This window comes from Nerophis ophidion, linkage group LG05 (assembly GCF_033978795.1).
Source record: "Nerophis ophidion isolate RoL-2023_Sa linkage group LG05, RoL_Noph_v1.0, whole genome shotgun sequence".
In the NCBI taxonomy this organism is placed as follows: Eukaryota; Metazoa; Chordata; class Actinopteri; order Syngnathiformes; family Syngnathidae; genus Nerophis; species Nerophis ophidion.
The window spans coordinates 77,747,000-77,771,557 of record NC_084615.1 but is presented as its reverse complement, the minus strand read 5'-3'; the positions used below and the strand labels follow the sequence as shown (position 1 = coordinate 77,771,557).

General features: G+C 37.8%; 1 protein-coding gene across 6 annotated transcripts in view; it reads left to right on the top strand.

Annotated features, from left to right (window-relative positions):
* Positions 1 to 24,558, top strand: part of ctbp1 (C-terminal binding protein 1) — a 40,661-nt gene that overhangs the window by 5,554 nt on the left and 10,549 nt on the right. For 3 of the 6 annotated variants that reach the window (XM_061902073.1, XM_061902077.1, XM_061902072.1), the window contains exons 3-8: positions 6,645 to 6,771; positions 17,762 to 17,916; positions 18,067 to 18,211; positions 21,642 to 21,848; positions 22,775 to 22,989; positions 24,402 to 24,532. In XM_061902073.1, coding sequence (XP_061758057.1) covers positions 6,711 to 6,771; positions 17,762 to 17,916; positions 18,067 to 18,211; positions 21,642 to 21,848; positions 22,775 to 22,989; positions 24,402 to 24,532 — 914 coding nt within the window. In that variant the 5' untranslated portion in view covers positions 6,645 to 6,710. Of the gene's footprint in view, positions 1 to 6,644; positions 6,772 to 9,178; positions 9,278 to 17,761; positions 17,917 to 18,066; positions 18,212 to 21,641; positions 21,849 to 22,774; positions 22,990 to 24,401; positions 24,533 to 24,558 lie in introns of those variants that run through there. The other 3 variants (XM_061902076.1, XM_061902075.1, XM_061902074.1) reach the window with 2 other exon arrangements.

Below are 24,558 nucleotides of genomic sequence, written 5' to 3'. Positions count from 1 at the left end.
GACCAACTCCTTTTCTATCTGGCACTTTTGTTCCAGTTTTGCACACATTTTCAGTAATAAATGTGAAGGAAATTAATTGAACTGTTTCTTATTCCAAATTGTTATTTTTTTTTAAGTTGCAAGTGATAAACGCTTATTTAGAGAAACGAAAATAAATGTAATACTGCATATATACAGTACACAGTACAGGCCAAAAGTTTGGACACACCTCATTCAAAGCGTTTTCTTTATTTTCATGACTATTTACATTGTAAATTGTCACTGAAGGCATCAAAACTATGAATGAACACATGTGGAGTTATGTACTTAACGAAAAAAGGTGAAATAACTTCAAACATGTTTTATATTCTAGTTTCTACAAAATAGCCACCCTTTGGTCTGATTACTGCTTCGCACACTCTTGACATTCTGTCGATGAGCTCCACCTGAAATGGTTTTCACTTCACAGGTGTGCTTGTAGCTCATCGAGAGAATGCCAAGAGTGTGCAGAGTAGTAATCAGAGCAAAGGGTGGTTGTTTTGAAGAAAGTAGAAAATAAAACATGTTTTCAGTTATTTCACCTTTTTTTGGTTATGTGCATAACTCCACGTGTTCATTCATAGTTTGGATGCTTTCAGTGACAATCTACAATGTAAATAGTCATGAAAATAAAGAACACTCATTGAATGAGGAGAAGGTGTGTCACAACTTTTGGCCTGTATGTACATAAACTAGGGGTGTAACGTTACACAAACATTTCGGTTCGGTACGTACCTCGGTTCAAAGGTCACGGTTCGGTTCATTTTCGGTACAGTAAGAAACAAAATATAAATTTTTTGGTAATTTATTTACCAAATTTGCTAAATCTTCCACCGAAAATATTTTTCTTAGTGGAATATTTGATGTGAAGTAATCGGAAACTTGGATAGGTCAATAATTCATAATAACATTGATTTTGATTCAATATTATGTTTTGAGCAATGACAGTTAGAAAGAAAAAAAAACAGCTTTGTTTTATTAGTCAACGTTGCAACTTTTTCTAAATGACATTTAGCTTTTAAGCTTTTTTTATTTAACTTTTTTTTATGTTTTTGTTTATTTTAATAGTATTTTTAGATTGTGCCGTGGGCCTTTTAAAACATTAGCTGTGGGCCGCAACTGGCCTCCGGGGCACACTTTTGACACCCATGCTATAGATACTAATAAATAAAATCTGATAAATCTATGGATAAAAAGCAGAGCCTGGAGACGCATGCGCGTTTATCATAACTCTCTCGCTCTCTCTGTCTCTGCCCCTCCTTCACCAATGTTGCTGCGCACAAACATTTTTTTTTTGTTTTTAACCCCTTGTTAACCCTGAACGTACATTGAAACTACACGCAACCATAACTTAAAATGCAAAACATTTGTGGCATTTAAGAAACTCCCCCCGGACAGCCCCGCAAAAGAGGACATGTCCGGTGAAAAGAGGAGGTATGGTCAGTCTATCGTAGCCCGGTCACTGCTAGCATGCAGTGTGTTGTTTTTTTTTTATTAATTGAAACTTTTATTAGCAGATTGCAAAGTACAGTACATATTCTGTAAAATTGACCACTAAATGGTAACACCCGAATAAGTTTTTCAACTTGTTTAAGTCGGGGTCCACGTAAATCAATTCATAGTGCCTCGGTGTGCATTGTTTACACAACGTGCAGTGCGCTACTTAATATGTCCGTGTGGAACTCGTTCGGTACACCTCCGAAACGAAACCCCTTTATTGAAACGGTTCAACACAAATACACGTACCGTTACACCCCTAACGTACACTAAAGATGCATCAATAATTGATTTTGAATTGAATTACAACTCCAGAATGGTAATCGAATTGTGAAGTGCCCAAAGATTCCCACCTTGAGAAATTCAAGGTTCTGCAACAACAATTCAATGCAGTGTTTCCTAGTGTGAAACGATTTAGCTAGTTTCTTTTTGTTGCTAATAAACAATCTTAACGAGAGAGGGATTAGGTGTTATTGGAACTTGTGCTTTGTTACAATACTTTAATTGCAAACAAAGAAGGCCTTTTTACAAAGGTGGCCAGTACACTTCATCACTAACTGCATTACAAAAAAGATGAGTTACTGTAGAATAATTATGTTGGATATAGAGAACATTCAAACAATTTATTTATTGACTCACTAATATTGAAATTAAATGGTTTGGTGCATTTGCAAACAGCTAAAAGGCTCTTTGTGGCAAAGGCTGTAACTGGTTGGCTTTTAGTACTAGTCTTGAGTTGATGCTGTTCAATCATGAGGTAAAGTGCTCACCTTTGCAAAAATGCCTTTGCCGCCTCGCTGCTACGCAAGAGGATTTGGAGAGGAAGGACCGAGCATAAACAAATTGTAGATAGAAGACGTTTGACAAGCAGTCTTAGGCATAATGTTGTTAGAATAATAACAGCTTTACTCACACAGACACACACAACTTTAATTACAATGGGGGAATAATTGACAACAATTCCTAGAAGTGATATACATGTCATCCCACAATACCCTGCTTGAGGACATGGAGAGAGACAGCCACCAAAGCACATTTAATCCCTGTATGAACTAACTAATTACCTTTTCAAAGTAATTTGCCTAACATGGGCAACAAAAGACTTAGAGACTTCGACTTCCTTTTTATTGTCATTCAAATTTGAACTTTACAGTACATATAAAACACAATTTTGTTGCATTAGCTCATGGTGAAGGATAAAACATCAATAGGGTGCATATATAAATAAATAGATTACTGTACAGATAAATATATTGCACTTTTTCATATGCATCCACGTTTATGGATGTATGTTATATTGTCTTTTTATTCCAGTGAGTTTGAGTGGATAATTATGATGATGAAAACAGATCATAAAACAAAAATCCAGCAACGTTGGATCTTGACTAATTGTCAGGTGGCAACAGGTGTAGGTCGTTACCTCGGGAAAAATTGGAGAAGATACCAGTAACAAAATAAAATGCCAAAGGCGGGTGGGGAAATGTAACGTGACACTACTTTGAAGGAAACTGTATATGTAGCATTAACTTCAATATAGTGATCAAAAAGATTTTTGGGCTCCAAGTGGGTTTTGATTTGGTGTAAATGGAACAAAAGGCTGCCGATCCCTGATTTAGAGTAAACGTTCACGAGCTCAGAGACGAGAAAGCAGCTCACCTGCTCATGACGTCAATACAGCAGCATAAGGAAATTAGCTGTTGTAATAATATTGCTAATACTTCGTCAATATTCAGGTCATAAAATGTAAATGGATTACTGTTGACGCTTTCGGGATTTTACGGTCGGAATAGACGCAATGATCTCATACACTCCGTTGTAAGCAGACTTTTATTTACGTTATTTATGAGATTGAATGCATTTTAAAAAATACATGTTCTTGTCTCTCATAAGGAATGTGAATCATATGCAACATTTTTAAATAAGTGCAGTTCCCCTTTAAGCGTCACGATTTTATTTCATACTCAACCTAATTGAGTTTTGCAGCTACAGGAAGAACACATTTGACATTAAAAAAAACTTGCTCTCGTTTATTTTCATGACGTACCCAGGGTTTTACACCACCGTCTTTTTGCGTATTATGTCAATGGATAGCTTATTTTTCTGTGCTTTGACTGTTTAAAATAAATAACTTCAACAAAAGAAATGTTGAACTAGTCAAACATGAAAACAACTCAACTTTGAAGCTTCACACTATTCTTAATGCACGTAAAAGTGCGACAAACAAGGTTCTGTTACGTTGGCAATGATCTCGTGAATGTGAATATTCCACACAAACTCTTTTGTACATCGAGACACACTTGTGCACACTACAATCATATTTGTTGGGAAGTGTGCATGTTTTCCACATATTGTTGACAGTTAAAAGCCACTTAACCCTACCTAAACTTTTTATTTGAACCTCACAACTGTTTATTGCATCTGCTGATGCACACAGAAATGTACCAACCCTTCTTCTAATGTATGTACTGTAGCTTAGGCCTGTGGCATCCAGTCTTGATGTTTAACTCATTGAATACCCAGTAGAATTGTGAAAACACCATTATGCTTGTTGATGAGTGGGCTTTCATCTTAAAAGCAACGGAATCATTTGAAGTTTGTTTCACAAAACTTATGTAAATCAAGATTATATACATTTATATGATATACATTTGATTGAGCTTTCAATACTATCGTTATATCATGATAATGCATGTATATAATTCAACAGTAGCAAAATAATTAAAATATTTAATTGATATTGCTACGTTGCCATCCTATGTTTTTGTCTAATTCTAATTATAAAATATCAATCAATCAATGATTTTGAACATTCAAAAAATCAGCCCCTGTAAGTACCGTGTTTTTCGGACTATAAGTTGCAGTTTTTTTCATAGTTGGGTGCGACTTATACTCAGGAGCGACTTATGTGTGAAAGTATTAACACATTACCGGAAAATATTAGTATTTTAGCTCATTCACGTAAGAGACTAGACGTATAAGATTTCATGGGATTTAGCAATTAGGAATGATGGATTGTTTGGTAAAGGTATAGCATGTTCTATATGTTTTAGTTATTTGAATGACTCTTACCATAATATGTTACGTTAACATACCAGGTTTCTTCTCAGTTGGTTATTTATGCCTCATATAACGTACACTTATTCAGCCTGTTGTTCACTATTCTTTATTTTAAATTGCCTTTAAGATGTCTATTCTTGGTGTTGGGTTTTATCAAATAAATTTCCCCCAAAAATGGGACTTATACTCCAGTGCGACTTATATATGTTTTTTTCCTTCTTTATTATGTATTTTCGGCAGGTGCGACGTATACTCCGCAGCGACTTATACTCCAAAAAGTACGCTACTTGAAATTGGATCGATACCCACATTTTAAGGATCGCCAAAAAAACTAATGTAAAGTATCAAACAGAAGAATAAGTGCTTGTTGCATTATAACAGATGTGTAGATAGAACAATATTACAACAGAAAGTCAACTCTTATTAACAGTGAAATAGAAAGTACTGGAACAATATTACAACAGGAAGTCAACTCTTATTAACAGTGAAATAGAAAGTACTGGAACATTAGTCATATTTTTGACAAAAGGATACAACCAGAAATGACGCAGCATTTGACCGCATATGTCAGCAGCCTTTGTAACCCGTTTTGAAACTCTATTCTTCTATTATCCGTTTTCTGTTATCATTTACATACTAAAAATATATACTGTTATATATTGTTATTACAGGAAGCTATAATATGTATCGCATTATAGATTTTAGGCTATATCACCCATCATAGCCAAGGTGCAGTGTAAAGAAGCCAAATGTAACACCTTTGGCAAAGCCTGATCCGAACATTTGAAAAAACGTGTAAAATACTACATTGTTGTATTATCTTTATCAAAATTGAATTGTGATTGCATAAGGACTCAAGTCATGATCCCAATTTTGTTTCCTGGTCCAAACCACCAAACAAGTCATTGAGAGGGCACATTTTTCAGATTTTTTTTTCTTCTTTTGAGAGTTTTCAAGCTGTTCTTTAGTATCAATGCCACTTAGACCAGGGTTTTTCAACATGTCGCTTGCAAGGTACCACTAGCATGCCACGCCTTTCTGTGTAGCTCGTCAATTATATGCCTTATTATGCACAGCAAACAGCTGCCCTAAACTGGCTGAACGGTCAAATGTTTCTACGTGAACAATAAGTACTAATCTGCACAAGGACTCGGGATCCAAGGTTCAATTAGAGCTGTTCAAAAAGTTGTTAGTTTTGGCAGCCGGGTTACACATTTAGCCTGTTAACTTACAAAAGTGCCCAAAGCGGTGCTTTTACTCCAATCGGTTCATTGGCAGCTTTACTTTTCTTTAACTATGACTTTTATAGGCGTTTGAGCCACCCAAAAAAATCCCAGAATGGTATAGGTAAAAAAATGTATTTTACAAAATAGAAATAGAAATAAAAGTCAACATATATGCATAATTTAATGAGAATGTTTTGTCATACATTTATTCAGTAATTAAGTAATTTAGGAAGTGATATTATTAAAATATTGTCATAATATTAACATTACCCATTCTTGTAAAATGTTGACGTCTGTAGTCCTATCTGCAGCTTCATTCTTGTATATTTTTAGCTAATCTAAACTTAACTTTGTTGCTATGACTTCATTTTTTTTACATGTTCAGAAATTAAGTTGCCACTTTAAGCAAGTAGCAATATATATATAAGCACAAAGCTGTAAATGCTATTTGTATAAAATTAAATTACAAGGCTTTATGTTAGGATGATAAATGCCCACATTTACAAGAATACATTTGAGATTATCAAATACTTTTACAAGAATAATGTTATTTTAGCCTCAGTCCAGTTTCCAACTTTATTCTTGCATATTTTAATGTGTATAGAAAAGAGCATGTATAAAATAAGATTTTTCAAAACAAATATTTATTTGAATTGTATTAATTACTTGCTTAATATATGCGCTAAACAGTAGTGTTTAGGTTAGTGTAGACATTCTGATATTCCCTTGTCTCATTAGAATTTTTTTTCTTAGAGGCTATGATATTTTTTAATCCATTGACTTGTTTAAAGCGTTAACTGCTCAAAAAAAAAGTTATTTTTTTCTTTGTGTTTTCTTGTTAAACAGAAGTGAAGTTGATCAAGAGGCTCTCAGATCGGTTCTCCTGCGTTGGACATCCAGTCTGCTTAGTCTATGGCTCTGATGGACAAACATAAACAGGTCAAGCGGCAGAGGCTCGACCGCATTTGTGAGGGTGAGATTTTTTTGTTTGTTACAAATGAAAACTCACATTTGTAAGACAATTATCCACTTTCAACCCTTTTAAAATACAAAAGCGGCAACCCCAATTTTAGGTACACTTTTGTACACGAGTGCTCATACTAGGCCAAGTTAACACCTGAAGTCTAATTTCTTGCTTGCACTTTCACAATGTAGACATGTCACAGAATGACTGGAATGGGATTGCTTTTCACCAATTCTTTCTAACCAACTTTCATTGTAACAATAAATCGAAAACGCAAAATAATCCATCATGTCCTGTTCACTCACTAGCCATGATATTCTCATGCGTAAAAGAAGGCCTGTCATTTAATTATTGTAATCACCCCTGACAGCCGCCACCTTCCATAGAAATAATCAGATCAATTCAAAGAAAGACAGGTGATAATTCCATTCATTTTCTACCAATTGAGGGGTGCGGGGGGGTGCTGGAGGTGCTTCCAACTGCAGTCAGGCAGAAAACGGGGTACACCCTGGACACACTGGTGATAATTCCCATAGTAAAACAAATAATGCAATAATACGGCAAAGTACAAGTGATGGCACAAGTAGGCAAACGGGCCAAAGCACATCAAAGGTGACAGAAGAGGGAAGGGGCATAATGCACGGTACCAATGCATAGTGAGCGTTAGGCCTTACACAATCTAATACATACTGTACAGTAGGGTTGTACAGTATACCAGTACCAGTATAGTATCGCCGTACTAATGAATAAAAACAGTGCTATACTCTGGTTGAAAAGTACCGGTTCTCCATTTTTTTAATCTCTTTTTACGGGCATGATGGCACGTCGTCACGTCATGACATTGCTGGGTTTACGAGCAGAGGAGCGTGTTCGGCAGTGCACAATCACAGAGTACTTACAAGCAGACAATGTGTGTAAACAGAAAAGGGAGAATGAACACATTTTGGCCGGAAAACTAAAGATGACGCTATAACACTGAAACGCCCTCAGGAAGAGGTGCTTTAAGACATGGCCAGTTAGCTAGCAGCTAACGTCTTTAGCAGTTGGCAGTGTTTTAGCTACTTCTAAATCACTAATCCTCGCCCTCGTGGCGACAAAATAAGTTTCTTACAAGTATCATCCTTGCAGGACGAGGAATAGCTAAACATGCTTCACTACACACCGTATGAGGATACTATAGATCACCAACGTCATTAGCAGTTCTGAATGTAAACAAATGCCATAAATTGATCTACACCTGACATCTACTGTAATGATACCAAGTAAAAGAGCGTATCTAGTCGATACTACTATGATTGCATCAATATTTTTTATCGTCACAAAACTTTTTTCCTTTTTTTAAAATTGTATATTATAAAATTAATGTAAAGTATCCAAAACAGTAGAACAATAAGTGATTATTACATTTTAACAGAAGTGTAGATAGAACATGTTGAAACTGAAAATAACCAGATATTAACAGTAAATGAACAAGTGTATTAATAACCAATTTTTACAGCTTGTCCCTCATAATGTTGACAAAATAATAGAATGAGAAATGACACAATATGTTACTGCATACGTCAGCAGCTAAATCATGAGCCTTTCTTTGTTTACTTACTACCAAAAGACAAGTTGTTTAGTATGTTCACTATTTTATATAAGGCCAAAATTGTATTTAAATTGATCTCAACTCTGTACACTGCTGCTGGAATTTTAATTTTCCTGGAGGAACTCTCCTGAAGGAATCAATAAAGTACTATCTATCTATCTATCTATCTAAAACAGTCTTCATTTGCAATAAGAAACGTGTTTAATGTACCGTGAGATTTTTTTGTTAAAATAAAGCCAATAATGCCATTTTTTTGGTCCCCTTTATTTAGAAAAGTATCTAAATATATTTTGATACTGGTACCAAAATATTGATACACACATTTACATTTGGAGAGGCATGTTTTGTATTGCGCAATGGTAATATATTTGTATGGGCCTTGTGAAGATTGTGATTTATAAAACAATGTTTGACTTATTGTGCCAGCATTGTGGAAGTATTATGGGTGTGAAAGTTTGAATAATAGTTGACATGCAGAAAAAACAATAGGAGGATATCGGAATATCTGACGCAGGAATTTTTTGTTTGCAGTGGAGTAAAGTCTCAAGTAGGCAATAGAGATCAGCTTAAAATGGAGGGAATATTGTGGGAGACTCTCTGGAGACTGGTGAGAAGGAGAGTGCAAGGTGAAGGGTCGTGGCTGCAGCCATGGGGAAACGGGCCAGCTGTCTCTTTAAAAAACGACAACGGCCCCAAACCGCCCTCAGGCCTCGGTTATATGTTAATAAGGTTAGTGCTGGTTGGTTGGCCCTCAATGGAGCCGCCAGTGATTGGACGGCAAAGGTAGGGGAAGGGCGGGCTGGGCGTGGATGACAGCTGAGAGAGAGAGAGGCGGTGAGAGTGAGCGAGAGAGGGAGAGGAAAAAGCAATAGAGGGAGAGCGAGGCGAGGGAGGAAGAAGGGCTGACAGACTTCATAATGCAAGGTTAGCTCTTGTGCTCATGTGTTTCTCTGTTTGGGATTGTGTTTTGTATAGTTTTGTGTTCCGTGCGGCCAGTGGGGAGAAGAGAGGACTACGGATTTGGGTGTGGCGCAGTGGAACGTGTGTGTGTCGCTCAGAGTGCGTTTGCCTTGTCCCAGCCGCAGGAGGAACTAAATAACAGCGTGTGTGTGCGCGCACTGGTCTGGGTGGAGTACGGTTTCTTGCTGCATTATCATCATCTACTGCCCCTCCCCCCCACCACTCCTTCCTCCAAATGCAGCCAGAGGGAGCATGAAGAGGAGGGGGGGAAAAAAAGGGAGAGCAGAGTGAGGGAGAATGAATGAAACACTGAATGAAATGTATTGTGTGCGGCCATGCTTGCATTTTGTCGGCTCAGCTATGCCAGTGTCCTTTACTCAAATTACCCTGTGTGAGGAGGCCTTCTTGTGGATTTCCCCTGCAACTTGTTCTGAGGCCTTCTTTGTCATGAAGCCATTTTGGTTGGTCTTTGTCCACCCGTGGTGTAAGAAGTATGCTTGGTTGCGTTCTCCAGCCAGATGCAGCACTTTTTCCACTTCCATTTGGAATGCTCTGTGGGTTTCCTTTCTTTTTCATTTAATACAAGTGGCTAAAGATCTGACATCGCAGGAAGTGTGAACAAATTTTTGTTTTGCACCCTGGGCTACTAGCTACCATCCCTCCTCTGCACTCTCACCATTACCTTTCCCCCCCTGTTAATGTTCTTGCTTGTCACACTCCCCCCACCCTGGTAGAGGCACACAAACACAGACAGACAGACAGACACCTGTCACGTAACAAGAACATGATGGTTTGTACCGGTGCGTGTGTGAGGCTGCACTAAGCAAAAGGGGGAAAAAGAGGTGCTTTTTTTTGGTATGAAAGTCAGTTTCAATTCCATTGTCTCGTTGACTATCTAAAATGCAACGTTTCTTTAGTCGACATGATTATGCTACTATGAAGTCGGGAAGGTGTGCGTGTGTCTCCTGAAATTGAAAGGGGGAGATGCAGGAATAATATAGGCGAGGAACACGCCCACATAGGAGAATTTAGGTCATGACTCAGACCCCGTCATGAACCCCCACCTCTCTTCTGAGACCTAGCAGATTTCTGCACCCCTCCCCCTCACCCCTTTGGCCACCACACTCCCCATCATCTCTTCTCATGCATGCCCCTTATACTTGCAGTACAGTACAGTAAGGCAGGTCAAGTTCCCAGAATAAATGATGGAAGATTGTGTATAATGTGGAACCTCGGGGTCAAACAGTGAGAACTGTGTTGCCTTTGATTTGTTTGTTGTTGTTTTTTTTAAAGATCCCAAGGGGAATAGGAAGAATAGTCACTAATTCCAAGGTCATTGCTATTGCTATCATAAAGCCATTACTGTGCTGGCAAGTAAAATTTAAATACAAATGTGAAAAATGTTAGCCACTGCTATTGGAAGCAATTCTCAAGTTAACATGAAAGACAAAAGCTTTTCATATCCAAACATTCTGTCCTACTATGCAAATCCAACTTTTCTTACCTGTTGGTATCTTTTTTTTTTTTTTTTTAAATTTGGGATTCCCGTAAGTCCCGAAAATTAGAAATCATGGCAGAGATATAACTATCTAGTAGGGGTGTGGGGAAAAATCGATTCGAATACGAATCGCGATTCTCACGTTGTGTGATTCAGAATCGATTCTCATTTTTTAAAAAATCGATATTTTTTTTATTTTTATTTTTATTTTTTATCAATCCAACAAAACAATACACAGCAATACCATAACAATGCAATCCAATTCCAAAACCAAACCTGACCCAGCAACACTCAGAACTGCTATAAACAGCAATTGAGCGAAGACACAAACACCACACAGAACAAACCAAAAGTAGAGAAACAAAAATTAATATTATCAACAACAGTATCAATATTAGTTATAATTTCAGCATAGCAGTGATTAAAAATCCCTCATTGACATTATCATTAGACATTTATAAAAAAATAAAAAAGAACAATAGTGTCACAGTGGCTTACACTTGCATGGCATCTCATAAGCTTGACAACACACTGTGTCCAATGTTTTCACAAAGGTAAAATAAGTCGTATTTTTGGTTCGTTTAATAGTTGAAAAACAAATTTACATTATTGCGATCAGTTGATAAAACATTGTCCTTTACAATTATAAAAGCTGTTAAAAATAAAATCTACTACTCTGCTAGCATGTCAGCAGACTGGGGTAGATCCTGCTGAAATCCTATGTATTGAATCAATACAGAATCGTTTTGAATCGGAAAAATATCGTTTTTGAATCGAGAATCGCATTGAATCGAAAAAAATCGATATATAATCGAATCGCGACCCCAAGAATTGATATTGAATCGAATCATGGGACACCCAAAGATTCGCAGCCCTACTATCTAGCCTTCTTTCGAACTTGCTCCATTGGAGACGTTTGGAATTTGAGACTTTAGTGACGTATTTTGCCTTAGTTACGTCAGCATATCCATATATATGTTTGAGCTTTACGCGAACAGCTCCATGCAAGTCCGCTATTTTAATTAAGCTGTAGCCGAAACCTGTAGTCAGTGTTTTTTTTAATTTTTTTCTATTCTCTGACTAGAACATGCACATGCATGCTCACTACACACCTGTTGCCATTTCTAAATACAAAGTAGTGTATAGTTCTAACTTCTGTCAGTAAACTCGATTTGGAAGCGCTAAAAACTACAACATGGCTGATGGAGAGGAGAATTTGTCTGAAGGAGGGGTTTGACACGTAAATAAGGCCACCCACAAAACAGCGCCTCCTGAAGAGACAGTCAGAAAGCAACTTGAAGATGGTCTGTAATAGGGCTGGGCGATATTGCCTTTTTTTAATATCCCGATATTTTTAGGACATATCGCGATATACGATATATATTACGATATTTTGCCTTGGCCTTGAATGAACACTTGATGCATATAATCACAGCAGTATGATGATTCTATGTGTCTACATTAAATCATTCTTCTTCATACTGCATTAATATATGCTACTTTTAAACTTTCATGAAGAGAGGGAAATCACAACTAAGTCAATTGACCAAAAGTGTATTTATTAAAGTTATTAAGCAATGGCACAAACATTCAAGTCATTTCCAAAACATAAATTGCAAGATTGCCAGAGACATTTTAAGTGTCAAATAATAATGAGTTGCATAATAGGAAATCAAACAGTATTTGTCCTTCACTACGTGGTATGTTACTACGGTTATGAAATTCTCTTCATATTCTAGCGAGTGACTTTACAAACGATGCTACATATCAGCAGTAACTCTTCTTTTTATAGCAACGCTTTCCCCCCCCACACTTGACAAATTACGGTTGTTTGTTCGACATATTCCCACTTGAAGCCGAACCACCGCCAAACAATGGAAAGAAACCCTGCTGTTATTATTGGGAATTAAGTCTTCCTTCATTTGTTACCAGATCCTCATCTTCATTCTCTCGTACGGCTACGTTAGCAGCTAACGTTAGCAACGCCGCTACCTCTCTGCCCTGCGAGGGCGTGTATGTGACGTGTGACGTGACAGTTTGTGACGTATGTAAGAATGTGCTTGCTTGTCTGCGAGAAGGAGACACGGTAAATAGCGAGAAGAGCCTTGAGTGTACGCCCGCAGCTAAAAGTCCTGCGTGAGAACGTATACTCGAATATTACGATATAGTCATTTTCTATATCGCACGGAGACAAACCCGCGATATATCGTATTTATCGATATATCGCCCAACCCTAATCTGTAAAACAAAGTCTATGGACAATTTTGACCAAAGCTACCATCACGTTATGTAGACAACAAGGGAAAAAAAAAATCATACAACCCTTTTTTAAGCTTTAAAAGGATTCTGTTTGCTTCATATATCTTGTTGGTGTTGAAGGCTGATCTTTGGATAGAGCCATAAAAAAGCAGAACAAAAAGCTAAACATATTAAGAATTATTTGGTGTTCTACTCGTTCCACTTGTACACCTGTGCGATATATTGTTTTCATTAAAGCTTTTTGGTACAGATAATGAAAATAAATACATACTATTTCAAGCTTTTCTACCACCTACCTTTTTTTGCCACTAGCTTCCATAGCTTTCCCTGTCCTCCTTGTTTCCTTAACAGAAATGTCCACCCAGCAACAGTGGCTGCCGGTCTACACCCTTAGCTCTGCTCCCTCTTACTACCGTTTATTGCGGTTAATTGGTACCAGACATGACCATGATCCAGGATTATTAACAATAAATCTAATATTTTCATAATAAGAGCAAAAAATTACTGTTTACAATGTTGTAAATACGTTTTTTTAACATTAGAGCCTTCGAAACATGAATAAATACTCATTCACCTTTAGACTTCTTTCACCTAATACAGTAACCTTGAGTGTTTTCAATGGTAATGTAATTATATTACTTGCCCAGAGGATCCTTCATGCTTCATTGCTATTAGAGATGGGCGATATGGTCTAAAATCTATATTGCAATATATTTTGCAGCCTCCTGTGATAAAGATATGTATCACAACAAATTAGTTGGTATATAAATGATAATAGAACCATTTCAAAAGGAGTAACAAAGGCTCCTAATTTAGCTGCTGACATATGCAGTAACATTACTTAATTTACGGTTGTTTTACCGGTTATTTCTCAAAACTATTATTTGTTTATAATTATTTTCTGTTAAAATCTTATTAGTTTAAGTTGTAACATGGTTCTATCTTCACTTTTGTTAAAATGTAATAAGCATTTTCCTTTTTCTGTTGTTTGGATACGATGGTTCATATTTGTGTATCGATCCAATACCACGTAGATACATGGTTAGTATTGGTATATCTTATATTATCTATATCACACAACCCTAATTGCTGTATAATAAAATATGCTTAAAGATATTTAATATACATTTCTATAAAAAAACTATATGTAAAAAACAAAAACTTAAGTGGTAGCATGGGACAACTACTCCTTTGTTAACAAGATGATATGTGCAGTTTTTCCAATTAAACTAATACCATAATTGCTAACAATGGCAAGAAGTTTCTCCCAAAAATGAATAGTATCATCTGTGATCTGAGACAAATTTGTGTTTGCGGCAGCAGAACAAATGAAGCCCATTGCAACAAAAGACAGGTGCGCGACAAACATATTTCCACATCAGATAAAGATGCATCCAGTCGAGTGGTAACTTTCACAAGGGTAGTAACAGGACCACTACAACAGACTCTTGCTAAAAAGCTCTGGTGGAATTGGTTACCCACGGCACCACATACGATAAGAAAGGGGCACAGTGGAGCTATCGTTATTCATCTCTGTAAATGGTGGCATTGTTTAAAGCTGGACATAATAAAAATGCATTGTGTATTTTTCATCACACTATTAGAGAATTCCTGGTTAATGTTTTTGAAAAAAGTGCAGCTTTTAATGTGATTGTCAACCAGTTAACTTTCAAACTACGAAGTGTATTTTTTCAACCAAACAGCTGGAACTTAAATTCCTGTAGAAAAATGGGGGTTACTATTAAGTTTTTGATACATTTAAAACACAGTTTATTTTTTAATTACCTGTCATTTGCACTGAAAATGAATTTAAATGGATTGTTTGATGAGAAAGTTTTAGGCCGCATCGCCCAGCCCTACTTTTTCATGAGGTATGCTCACATGCTACGCTCTTGACATCCATGATGATAGTCCCCTTTTTGGTACAAGACTTGCAAAAAAAATTCCTAGAAAGATATAAGTACATCAACAATTCGTTTGCTTGTTGAGCTAAAGTGTAACACGAATACATTTCCCCTCCACAAAATTTGGGTTGTATTCAGAATTGTATAACTTGAGCAGTCTTTCTGGACCCCCATTAAAGGACCTCCTATAGAAATGCAGCGCATAGCTGTATAGTTGCATTTATCATTTTTACAAAGCAAAATACGATTAAATGATTAATTAAAAAGCGGATAACTGAGATAGGCGCCCGCGACCCCAAAAGTGAATAAGCGGTAGTAAAAGGATGGATGGATAACTGCTTGTAATGTCCTGGCCAGTAAAGTTAAATGTTGGTTGTTTACATTGTTCTGTTAGCACCATTAGATAGATAGATTGATAGTTAGTACTTTATTGATTCCTTCAGGAGAGTTCCTTCAGGAAAATTTTAATTCCAGCAGCAGTGTACAGAGTTTAGATCAATTTAAAAAAATAAAGTAAATAGTAAATAATGGGGGTTTAAATGGAAACAAAATAAAGAAATATTACAATAAGAATAAAAATAAAACGCAACAATGGGAATACAATTATAACAGTAAAATAAGAATATAATAAGACAAAGTAGGCAGTAGTGACCATGTTATGAAAACGTATTGCACTGTTATTGTTTTGCATCCCCTGTCATCCTAGTACCCCCCGCCCCCCGCCCCAAAGAGGAGTTACTTAGGAATTACTTTCAAAACAAGTATTTAATAATAATAATAATAATGGATTAGATTTATATCGCGCTTTTCTATTATTAGATACTCAAAGCGCTCACAGAGAAGTGGGAACCCATCATTCATTCACACCTGGTGGTGGTAAGCTACATTCGTAGCCACAGCTGCCCTGGTGTAGACCGACGGAAGCATTGCTGCCCGTTTGCGCCTACGGCCCCTCCGACCACCAGCTATCATTCATTCACCAGTGTGAGCGGCACCAGGGGCAAGGGTGACGTGTCCTGCCCAAGGACACAACGGCAGCGATTTGGATGTCAATAGGCGGGGAGCGAACCTGCAACCCTCAGGTTTCTGGCACAGCCGCTCTACCCACTACGCCATGCCGCCCCAATTTGGCCAAATATTTACAAACCTAGTAAAGGAATAAATCATGGGGTGTAAAAATTCAGTCAGAACCCAAAGGGCTATGACACAGTTAAACCATCTGCATGTAGTAGTCAAGATTATAAAAATTACATCACTGAACGATTATGTTTGGACTTTGTATATTAAAAAAACCCATGATAATTATTTTAATTGGGGTGTGTGGTGTTGTACAATTGCACTGCATAACACTGAGATTTGCATCACATTTGAAGTACTTAAAAGGGGCATCAGACTAAAACCTCAATCATAAACATCGGGTTGAATTAAAGGGGTCACAATATGATTTTTCCACATTTTTAACACTTCCTTGTGGTCTCCATAGCATGTAATGGTGGCTCTTTGGTCAAAATGGTGCATATTTACAGACCGTTTTCAAGCCGCTTTCCGATCGTCTCTTCAGGATGCGCTGTTTTGTTGGTGGTCTTATTTACGTGCCTCCACTTCGACTTTGTCTTCTCCCGCAGGCATTTTTGTAGTTTTTAGCGCTTCCATAGCAAGTTCAGAGACAGATATAAGTTTGAATTATACACTAATTTGTATTCGAAATGGCTATAGTGGGGGATGCATGTGCATGTACGAGTCAGTCTGCCCCACAACAAGATGATAGAGAAAAAGAAGGAGCTTACTGACCACAGCGTCTGACTACAATGGCAGATCTTTATAAAGCACTTTGGCCAGATTTCTAAGACAAGTGAAACTCAAAACATTTTAATATTGTGCAAAGGTTTTTTTTATTCCAGCAAATAGATTTCTTTACAAAGTGAGACCAATATATGACATAGGCTCATAACATGTACCTCAAGATATTTCAAGCCATCTTTTGATAGAAGTGTGATAATCATGACTTACAGCTATTTCAAATATATGTATATATATATATATATATATATATATATATATATATATATATTTTCCAGGGGTGTGTTCAAAAACTGTAAGCCATGATCCATACATCCATTCCATTTTCTACCGCTTGTCCCGATCATCAAAATAATAACAAAGGCTTGACATATCTCACTTTGTATATAAGGATCACATTAGTTTTACATTTGAAGTTGAATCCCTGAAATTAATGGTCTTTTGCATGATGTTAAATTGTTTTAAGTCTCACCTGTATATGGAGATATTCGCTGACGTCGCAGTTGGGAAAAACGTCACAATTGGAGCAAATTCAAAATGGCTCAATTGGAGGAAGAATGAAGAAAAGCACAATTGTTTTATATACAGCGTATTCATAAATATCCGCAATGTCTCCATGTTTAATTTTACATTTTCGGGACTATGCAGATCCTAAATACACACAACAGGTACCAATAGGTAAGAGAAAGTTGATTTTGCATAATAGGTCCCCTTTAATACCTCTCATACTACAATCAAAATTGAGCATTATCAATGTAAAGGCAAATTTTTCAGATTTTTCTCTGTCACTTTTAGATTATGCAATGGTAGTTAATGATGTGTATGTGCTCCACATATTGCATAAGCATGACAAAATACACCCATAGCAGTAGCGGTTTTATAGACGTCTGGCATACCGGTGTAACCAGCTACTAGCCATGATGAATATGCATTTTTAACATCTTCTATGCAAATACATATCAGGTGGTTTCCCTATACTTTACTCAGGTATCCGACCCCCCATTCTTAACGGGCCCATGCATCCACGGCCACTGGTGGCGCTTTTGGATGGGCGCGACTGCACTGTTGAAATGCCTATCCTCAAAGATGTCGCCACAGTGGCCTTCTGTGACGCCCAGTCCACACAAGAAATTCACGAGAAGGTACATTTAAATACTTCAGTAACAAGCTATGACAAAGGACACATGTAATCATTATGAAATAATCACACACACATCATGCCTAAAATGTGTACACATTCTCCTTTTTAAGTGGGAGGTTGTGTTGTTAATGATACATTTTGTTCTGTGCAGGTGCTGAATGAGGCTGTTGCTGCCCTGCTTTATCACACCATCACTCTGTCCAGAGATGACTTAGAGAAGTTTAAAGGCCTCCGAGTAATTGTCAGAATTGGATCTGGTTTTGACAATGTTGACATCAAAGCAGCTGCTGAGCTTGGTAAGAAAGGACCCGAGCAGAGTACCGCAAGGGCCCTATTGAAATGTTTCTTCTTCTATACGTTTGAACAACTTTTTGAGACCCCTAACATGCATGAAAAGTTCCCATATTTAGCAGGCACGTCAAGTATAGTGAAAAATTGTATATTTTGGGGATCCTGAAAAAGACATTTCAGAATTGGCTCTCCAAAGCCCTCTTTAAAATGAGGAAAAATTGGCCCCGTCTACCAGTTTCATTTATCGACACAAAAATTGTTAGATGTCTATCATGTCGGGACGCACATAAGTCTCAGGAACCCATACCTGTAAACAAACAGGAAGTTGGCCATCTTGGTTTTCATCTTACAGATTACAGATATTACACACATGGCCGATAATAAATTGTGCATAAATATTTACGCCATAAGATCAGAGCATGGCATGGCACCAAACTCTGATATGATGGTCACCGCAAAACACGAAACACTAACAACTCGGCTCCACAAGTTCAGATCTTGATCCAATTGGTGCACATCAGGGTTGTCTTGATATCATTATTTTGGTATCTGTACTAGAATGTATTTCGCTACTTTTCGATAGCATTCTAAATAAACGGGACCATAAAAAATGGCATTATTGGCTTTATTATAACAAAAAAATCTTATGATACATTAAACATATGTTTGTTATTGCAATAGAGGAACAATTTTGTCCGTAAATAAAATAGTGAACATGCTAGACAACTTGTCTTTTAGTAGTAAGTGAGCAAACAAAGTCTCCTAGCTTGTCTGCTGACATATGCTGTAACATATTGTGTCTTTTCTATTCTATTATTTTGTCAAAATGATAAAAGAAAAACTGTAAAAATTGATTATTAATCTACTTTTTGATTTACTGTTAGTTTCCGTTTCAACATGTTCCATCTACACTGTTAATCACTTAATCTTTTGTTGTTTGCATACTTTACGTTAGTTTTGGATGATTCCACAAATTTAGGTATTGATCCGTTGCAAAGTAGTTGCAGAATCATACATTGGTCATAATTTAAGTTCTCATGTTTCCAGGGACGTATTTCCTCAGTTAATGAATATAATATGAATTTAAAAGAAAAAAGATATTGTGACAATAACAAATATCGATGTAATCATAGCAATATCACTAGATACGCTCTTGGATTTAGTATCATTACAGTGGATGTCAGGTGTAGAGCCACCCAGGGCATTTGTTTACATTGTGACACAGGTGAGCTATTGTATCCTCCTACGGTGTGTAGTGAAGCATGTTTAGTTATTCCTTTCCCTGTAGGTATGATACTTGTAAAAAAAACTAACTTTATTTGTCGCCATAGAGGGGAGGATTAGTGATTCAGAAGAAGGTAAAACACTGCCGATTGCGGCTGGACATTAGCCGCTAACTAGTTAGCAATGTTTTTAAGCACCTCTTCCTGTGGGTATTGTAGTGTTATAACTTCACCTTTGTCGTTAGTTTTAAGCCAAAATGCGTCCGTTCTCCCTTTTCTGTCGACAGTGTCTGCTTGTAAGTACGACGTGACAACGACGCGCCGTCGTGCCTGTAAAAAAAAAAAAATGGCGAACCGGTACTTTTCAAACAGAGTAGAGTACCGTTTTTGATTCATTGGTACTGTGATACTATACTAGTACTGGTATGCCGTACAACCCTAGTGCACATGATGATGATGTCAATGTATAGTGGCCTGTGGGTTATATTCATAGCTATACGGACTCTAGTGGCGGAAATTTCACCTCGCCATCAACTATCAAACTTTCCTTGCTTCACTATAGCTGATCGGATTGTTTTCGAAACTGACATGAAGCTATAAGATGATGGTCCGATCATCCCCCTTTGTGGTGAAAAATCTTAACAGGCATAACTTCCTTTCATGTGCTCCGATCTTCCCAGAATGTTTGATGGTGGGTCAGAGTATTGGGTAAGATGCAACTACGTCACTGCAGTGGCACCAATATTGCCCCCCTTGAAGTGGAAAATTATACCAGTCCCAACTTCCTTCCTCATGCTCTTATCTTTCTGAATTTTTCAATGGTGGGTTAGGGTGTTGGGCGGGATGCAACTTCGTGACTACTGCAGCGCCTTTATCGCCACTGTGTGGTGGAAAATTAAAACGGTCATAACTACCTTTCACATGCTTAGCTAGGCGTTTCTGAAAATTTGGATGGCAAGTTGGAATATTGATTGAGATACAACTGCCTCACTGCAATGGTGCCATTATTGCCTCCTTGTGTTAAAAATTTATAACAGCCATAACTTCTTCCACCTGCTCCGATCGATCAGAAATTTGTATTTGCGGGTCAGAGTCTTGAGATGGATGCAACCGCGTCACTGCCGTGGCACCAATAGCCCCCTTTTTGGTGGTATACTAAAACAGTCATAATTTATTTCCACATATTCCATTTTTATAGTGGGTGGGGGTGTTAGGTGGGACGCAAGTGCATCACTATGCGCAGAGTTGCATATAAAGAGAATACGGCCAGCTTAACAGGCGCCATGACCGCTTCCAAAGAAGTGTGCAGCTGTGTCCGGATGCATGCAGTTGCTGTCATCTTGACATAAGTTTTTCTGACAAAATAAACTGATTGATGGAAGCGTGGCTGCCAGTTTGCACCTATGGCCCCTCCAACCACCACCAGACATTTATACACCAGTGGGACCAAGGGTGAATGTCTGGCCCAAGGACACAAAAGCAGTGACTTAAGCAATAACCAATTGATACGAAATATTAAAGTACATTGCTTAAATGGACAATTTGCAGTGGTTCGGCGGCTACTTAGAGGTTGCTTGCGTTTGAATGGGCTGCAAGCATTACCCTGTTCTTCATTCATTTTATTTTGCGAGACAACATTGAGTGACAGCCCAAACAGCAGTAATCTTATTCAGCCTGAATGGCAGTTTTTACAAAGTTTAAATTCTAATTGTGACAAATATAGAGATTTATTTTTAAAATCTGTTCACATAGACTACTATTGGTAAAATGCTAGCAGTTGGTGATGTAATTTTTAGCACCTTTTAGTATTGTTGAAACTAGCATACATGCTTCTGATGTCGAAAAGTAAATTGATAATTTATTGTTCGGTTTTGTTTTTGCTTGCAGAAAAGTCAATTATTGCTAATATTTATAAATAATTGTGTCCTGATCTGTGTGGTGATTGTAGTGTTGAACTAAATTGTTGATGTCTTTGATCCATCAAGACTGCACAATCTTTGTCTTTTTTAAAATGTTTTTGACAACAAATACTTTGTCATTCTCCGGTTTATTGTTTCTCCTGCTTTTTGTGTTGCGATATTATTTTTGGGTTTCGTCAGATGCTCAATCTTGGAGACGTCTGACTCTTTCAACTTGTGAACTTATTAATACATCCTCTTTTGAAAAAGTCGATGAATCAACCACGCTTAACTTTTCCTGCCTATCTGTGCAGGCATTGCTGTCTGTAACGTTCCAGCATCCTCAGTGGAGGAGACAGCCGACACCTCGCTATGTTTGATCCTCAACCTGTACAGGCGAGTCACCTGGATGCACCAGGCTCTCAGGGAGGGAACCCGTGCCTCCAGTGTAGAACAGATCCGAGAGGTGGCTGGTGGTGCTGCTCGCATACGAGGAGAGACGCTGGGCATCATTGGTCTTGGTAAATCGCAAACTTTATCATTTGTGTCGCAGCTTTATTTATCGTCTAAAAATGCATGAATTGATAATATTCTGCGAGGCCCTGCTTAGATGCTCCAGTGTATGGAAGTGGACGGCACATTTTCTATCAAAAGAAAGATCACTCTTTATTAAAATATGCCTTTCCGTTGCACTTAATGATCTAATTATTCAATCATCCATCCATCCATCCATCCATCCATTTTTCTACCGCTTGTCCCTTTTGGGGGTGCTGGAGCCTATCTCAGCTGCATCAAAAAAGCACTTTCAAACATAAGATAAATGCATCACAAAGTGCTTTACAGACTTAAAAACAATACCCCTATGACCTGCATCTCACTTAATCACACACACGCACGCACGCACACAAATTAATGCACGGCAGAGTACAGAAGAGCTAGGTGAAGTAACACTATCACAGGAGCCGTCTGCACCAGGTCCCGAGACCGCGGCCACTAGGATGCTGACACAAAGCGCCCCCACTGCCCTGGCATATAACCCCTGATGCAGATGGCTCCCTCTTAGTAACGCTGGAAAGTAAAGCTGATAAAACATGTAAAATAGTAAGAACCATGAGTTGGGATAAAGGATAGAATACAAGTAACATAAGGATAAACAATGTACACAGTAAATATATAATAAATGAATAGAACTAAATTAAATATTGCACAACTAATAAGATAAAAAGTAAAGTATGAATTACATCAATAAAATTAATAAATATTAAGTAAAAGCCAAATAAAAATGGTGGGCCTTAAGCCTGTTCTTAACATCATGAATGTTCTCTGCAGCCTTGCGGTCTTCCGGTAAACTGTTCCATAGACGGGGGTCTGTGATAGTAGAAAGATGCCATCCCATGACTTCGTGTCCTGACTTTTGGAATAACTAATAATTATTGTGGCCTTCTAGGGCGCGTTGGACAAGCAGTGGCTCTGCGGGCCAAAGCTTTTGGATTTGGCGTCTTCTTCTATGACCCCTATTTGCCTGATGGCGTGGAGCGCTCCCTGGGACTGCAACGCATGACCACCCTCCAGGACCTGCTTATCCACTCAGACTGTGTATCCCTGCACTGCAGTCTCAACGAGCACAACCACCACCTCATCAATGACTTCACCATCAAACAGGTGACTTTCATAATAGTATTTTCATAGTACCGTACTCGTTTTAGCCTTATTTTGAATCTGGATCCGAGGTTAAGTAAATATGCTCCCTGAACAGAGTAAGTGTTGGATATATTGGGTTGTTCAGAGGGACTTGTCTGTAGGGGTGGGGGAATTTTTTTTTTAACTTCCTGCTACTTAAGAGAGATACTGATAACTTATTTCTATCTATTATTCTTCCAGATTTAGATTTCACTTAAGTTTGTGCAACACCTTTATTTGCAGCTGACTCTGGGGCAGCTTCTTGAGCAGTGCAGGTGTCTTCCTAGGCTTTCAAAACTGGCATTTCAAGTGACTAACATAGTTTGATGTGTTATATGAAGCTCAAAATTGTTTTCTTTCCGTGTGGAAATTTTGCAAATAGCATGTAAAATGTTTCCTTTGAAATCATGAAAAAGTCTCACTCAATCGACTCCATGATTGTCAACAAGTTCGGGAAGATTGCGACAGGCCATTTACAGCACTTAAGAGAAAACGAGTGCTTGATTTGCTCACCCTATTTCACCTACAGCACATTATGGCTAATCTTGCCTCACTGGAGCTTTGTCTTTATTTTTTTCATTGGAGCTATTTTTTTACATCTTATCAGATTTATGGGTGTGACATTTTTTATTATTACGATATACGGAATTACCTGTCCAATATTTATCGTGCATCTCTACTCCCTAGTTGTGCATCACAAGCAGTTTCTTTATAATTAAACTATGTGGAAATAATGGACTTGTAAAGCACAACTTGGCACGTGCAAGAACATTTGCATGGTAATTTCATCCACATCTGACAACATTTGACTGGGTCTTCCATAAAACAGTTCATAAAAAAACATTTAAGTGATTGTGCTGTTTGATAAGTGAGCTGAGGCTGATGATGATGCTTTTTACTTCAATTGCTCTAATTAGTTAGGCCTGTTAGAAATGTTAAACCAATGTTCCATCCCTTACAACAGCAGTGCTTGAAGATGGATGTCTCCAACCAACATAATGTCAGTAAAATGAGCAGCCAGAAGTTTAGAGCCCAATATTTTCCTCCACAATAAATCCACCTCTTTTAGTGTGGGTTCATGAAGCTTTTATTGAGAAGAAATACATGCAAGTCAGCTGTAAATTGCTGTTATTCCTTTCCAACTCAAAGTAAACAGGCAACGGTGGTGAGCAGCATAAGAAGGGAAATGCATTTTAAAATCAACAAATGATTGAAAGATCTGCTAAAGTAGACACATTGTTTGCATTCTTGTTAGGGTAAAATATAAAGTACTTACAGGGCTCTAATGCGTACACTTGTTTTTTATAATATTATTATAGTATTATTGTACTCATTACGTCTTTGTGCCCAAAAGAAAACTCTTGACTGAACCATTGCGAAAATCCCTAACCTAGATGCGCCAGGGAGCTTTCCTGGTAAACACATCAAGAGGCGGTCTGGTTGACGAGAAAGCACTGGCTCAGGCCCTGAAGGAGGGTCGAATACGAGGGGCTGCTTTGGACGTTCATGAGACCGAACCCTTCAGGTAACCCAGGCCCTCATGAAGCCTCA